This window comes from Poecilia formosa, unplaced genomic scaffold (assembly GCF_000485575.1).
Source record: "Poecilia formosa unplaced genomic scaffold, Poecilia_formosa-5.1.2 Scaffold612, whole genome shotgun sequence".
Classification (NCBI taxonomy): Eukaryota; Metazoa; Chordata; class Actinopteri; order Cyprinodontiformes; family Poeciliidae; genus Poecilia; species Poecilia formosa.
In genome coordinates, this window is record NW_006800551.1 from 137,487 (window position 1) to 140,806 (window position 3,320).

At 37.4% G+C, this 3,320-nt stretch overlaps 1 protein-coding gene across 7 annotated transcripts in view; it reads right to left on the bottom strand.

The window, feature by feature from the left end:
- The window catches only part of ppp6r3 (protein phosphatase 6, regulatory subunit 3), a 28,841-nt gene that overhangs the window by 5,405 nt on the left and 20,116 nt on the right, over nucleotides 1-3,320 (bottom strand). Inside the window, exon 23 of one of the 7 annotated variants that reach the window (XM_016665722.1) lies at nucleotides 3,182-3,290. The exons of the other annotated variants lie outside the window; for them this stretch is intronic. Coding sequence (XP_016521208.1) covers nucleotides 3,285-3,290 — 6 coding nt within the window. The 3' untranslated portion in view covers nucleotides 3,182-3,284. Of the gene's footprint in view, nucleotides 1-3,181; nucleotides 3,291-3,320 lie in introns of those variants that run through there. 7 annotated transcript variants of the gene reach the window in all.

Consider the following 3,320-nt stretch of genomic DNA (forward strand, 5'->3'; position numbering starts at 1 on the left):
CGTAGCAGCGGTTCAACAGGAGAGCAGAACCAGCGTCTAACATCGCAGCACAAAGACAAATAATTTTGCGGGTTATTTGTTTAGCTTTCTGACCGTCATGCTAATCCAGGCCAGTGTTTGTAGCTGTGCGCTGCTTTACCTGCTATCTGATCCTCCGTATGTCTTTTTTACTGCAGTGAGCCTCGATGTAGCCAAACTCCGTCAAGTATGGCTTTGTTTTTATTCCATACTAGATTCGTCGTGTTGATGCGTTTTGACCTGCTTCAATTTTCCGCCGCAACACGCAAACTTCCCCATTCATTCAGTGCGTTATAGTTACACATCGCTTAGGATTTGTTGCTGCGCGTTTGCGCAGAGTGAAAGAAAGAGGAGACCAGCTGCACAGGCAGGCTGCGAATTGAGAAGCAGGTGATCGGTATCGGTAAAAGAGACAATGATCGCCGATCACCGATCATGCACTTTTTCACGAAAATCGGCCCGATTGTGATCGGTGACCGATCGATCGGCACACCTCTAGTTTAAAACAATTAAAGAAATGCTAAAATTATATATTGTGTATAAGTATAAGTAGTCATATAAATAATTATAGAGGTATCAATAAATTGAATTATAAATCATTTTTATACATTTTCCAACTCCATTGAAATTTGTCCTTAGTTTTTGTCAACACCGTCAGAAATTAAAAGAATGTAAAAAAAATCAGGCATTATTGGGGGGCACCAGAACTTCTGAGGACCCCATGACCTCTTCCTTTCTCTTCCTTTGCTAGGAGGGCTAGTTAGCTCTGGTTAGCTTAAGTTATTCTTTAGTTTTTTCTTCTCTTTTATTCCTAAGTTGCTTGTTACAACCATGATGTGTCAACACCATAACTGACAATTTACAAAAATTTGATGAAATTTTGTGAAATAAAAGCTTAATTCTGGTGTACTGTGAAGATTTAATGGACCTGACGAGCTACAATATGGCCTCCTTCAGAATAACATCATATAAATTGAGGTAGTTTGGTATTTTGTCAACTCCATCAGAGTTTTTCTGACTCTTTCAGTGAAATTGTTGACAAATCTCACTTAAATGTGCAATTAATTAATTTTAATGTATTTTACATGAATTGCATTACTTCACATGTACCAAGTTTTTCATTTTATTCACTAGTTTGTCACCACCTTCAGTTCTGTGTCAACTCCATCAGATGGACTTTTAGTTTTAAATAATCTTTCTTTTGTTTCTTGAGAAGCATTTGTCTGTAAAATGAGTAAAAATATCTCTAATAGGGTCATTAAAAATTATTTTTATTTATTTTTGTCAGATGGTGATGACAACATTCTAGGTCAGGTCGATTAAAAATGTAATTTTTAAAAAAAAAATGTTGCAACTGGGAGCCTGTACCTTAGCATCTTTACATTTCCTAAACATTATTTGTCATATTTGCATACATAAGGTTGAGAAATAACAAAAAAATTTATGGGAAAATTAAAACCCATTTTGTCCCTGTTCTCAAGAATCACTGTAATACAAGTGTCGTATAAGCTTTGTCATCTCAAANACTGTAATACAAGTGTCGTATAAGCTTTGTCATCTCAAATATTAAGCTGACACAGCTGTTATGAATGAATGAATTCAGCAGAAAAATCTGGAGTACCATATGAAATGGAACGCATTTTTTATACAACAGTTATAGATTGAACACATTCAAAAGAAAACTTTTTATGAACTGTGTGATGCTGTGAGAGCTTTGGTGGAGCCAGCTGCTCATAGTCTGGAAAAAATGAACAAACAACCATCATCCTCCTACTCCTGTCATCTACTTCAATGTTTTTGCCAGTAGTAACATCTGGCTGTGGGTCATGTGACTCGTGTGATGTGAAAAAAGTGTTTTGTGAAATACATCTATTTTGGTACGGCTGAAAAAGCCACCTAATCCTAGCACAAAAAAACTTTGTAGCAAAAAAAATGTGAGTTTTTCCAAAATTGGTGTTTCCATGATGTAAATGTATTTTTGTAATTCTTTTATGGTCTATGAACACACAGAAGCACATCTCTGTAACCTTTTGCAACACCTTTGAGGAACTTGTTTTGCTTTCCAATAAAAATTTTGTAATTACAATTTAATTTAGAATTTTTTCAGAAAGAAAATATATTTTCAATGGAATCAATGTCTGTGGGGCGTAGTTTAATAACTGGAGAGAGAAAATTCATCACAAAATCTCTGATTGGTGCATCTCTATTAATTTAGATGGATTGGAAAAATAAAATGTGTTCATGGTGGAAGAAATTCAAACACCAGATGCATTCTTAAATAATAACCTCTTTTCAGACTCTCCTTAATGACAACATAATCCTGATACAGTGATCCCTCGTTTTTCGCGGGGGTTGCGTTCCAAAAATAACCCGCGATAAGTGAAATCCACAAAGTAGTTATCTTTAGTTTTTACAACTATTACACTGCATAATTAAATTCTCTACATTGAAACCAAAGAACAAAACCTGTTTTCAGGTCAGCGGATGTGCGTGTTCATCAACCGGGCCTTAATGTGATCCAAAGTCACGTCATTAAAGCGTCTCCTCCAACCTGCCCCGCGAGATTCACAGCTGTATCTACAGCAGAGCGATGGATCTCGTCAAGCGAGCCTCCGGTCGGGTTTTGCGCTGCCTCTGGCCACAGTTTTGTCCAGCAGGCATTCAAAGTTTTCAGCTTTCGTCTCCTGAATGACCAATCTGTATTATATTTAAATACCTTAACGTTATTGGCACACAGGTAGAGAAAGAGCTCGGAGACTGTTTAGCCAATCAAGACGCAGAACACAATGCACTATGAAAAAAACTGCACAAAAAAGAAAAAAAATTCCACAAAGCAGCGAGACCACAAAAGGTGAACCGCGTTATAGCGAGGGATCACTGTACTTATCAAGAAGAACTGGGAAATGCAGTTAAAATTATATGTGCAGGCACAGTAGATACATTTTCCCTGTATTCAATAAAAAGTGAAAACGTTGATATGAGGGGTTTTATAATTCAAAAGGAATATGTAGCCACACTAGCTGAGCAGTATTAGTGTGTTGTAGTGGGTCAATATATTTAAAGAGGCTTGATTTTTCTTGATGAGGAGGCCGATAACATGACATCCCATCAGTTCAGCCTCCATCACCAGAGGAAGCTGGTGCAGTGTTTCCAGAAAACACTGCAGTGTTTCTGGAAGGTTCTGTCAGCAACATGTTGGACTTGTCTGACAAGCATCCACAAAATAACTTCTGTTGAGAATGTTCTCCCTGCCATTCAGTCAGGTATTAGAATAGCGGTTCTCAATCTGGGCGGTACCGCCC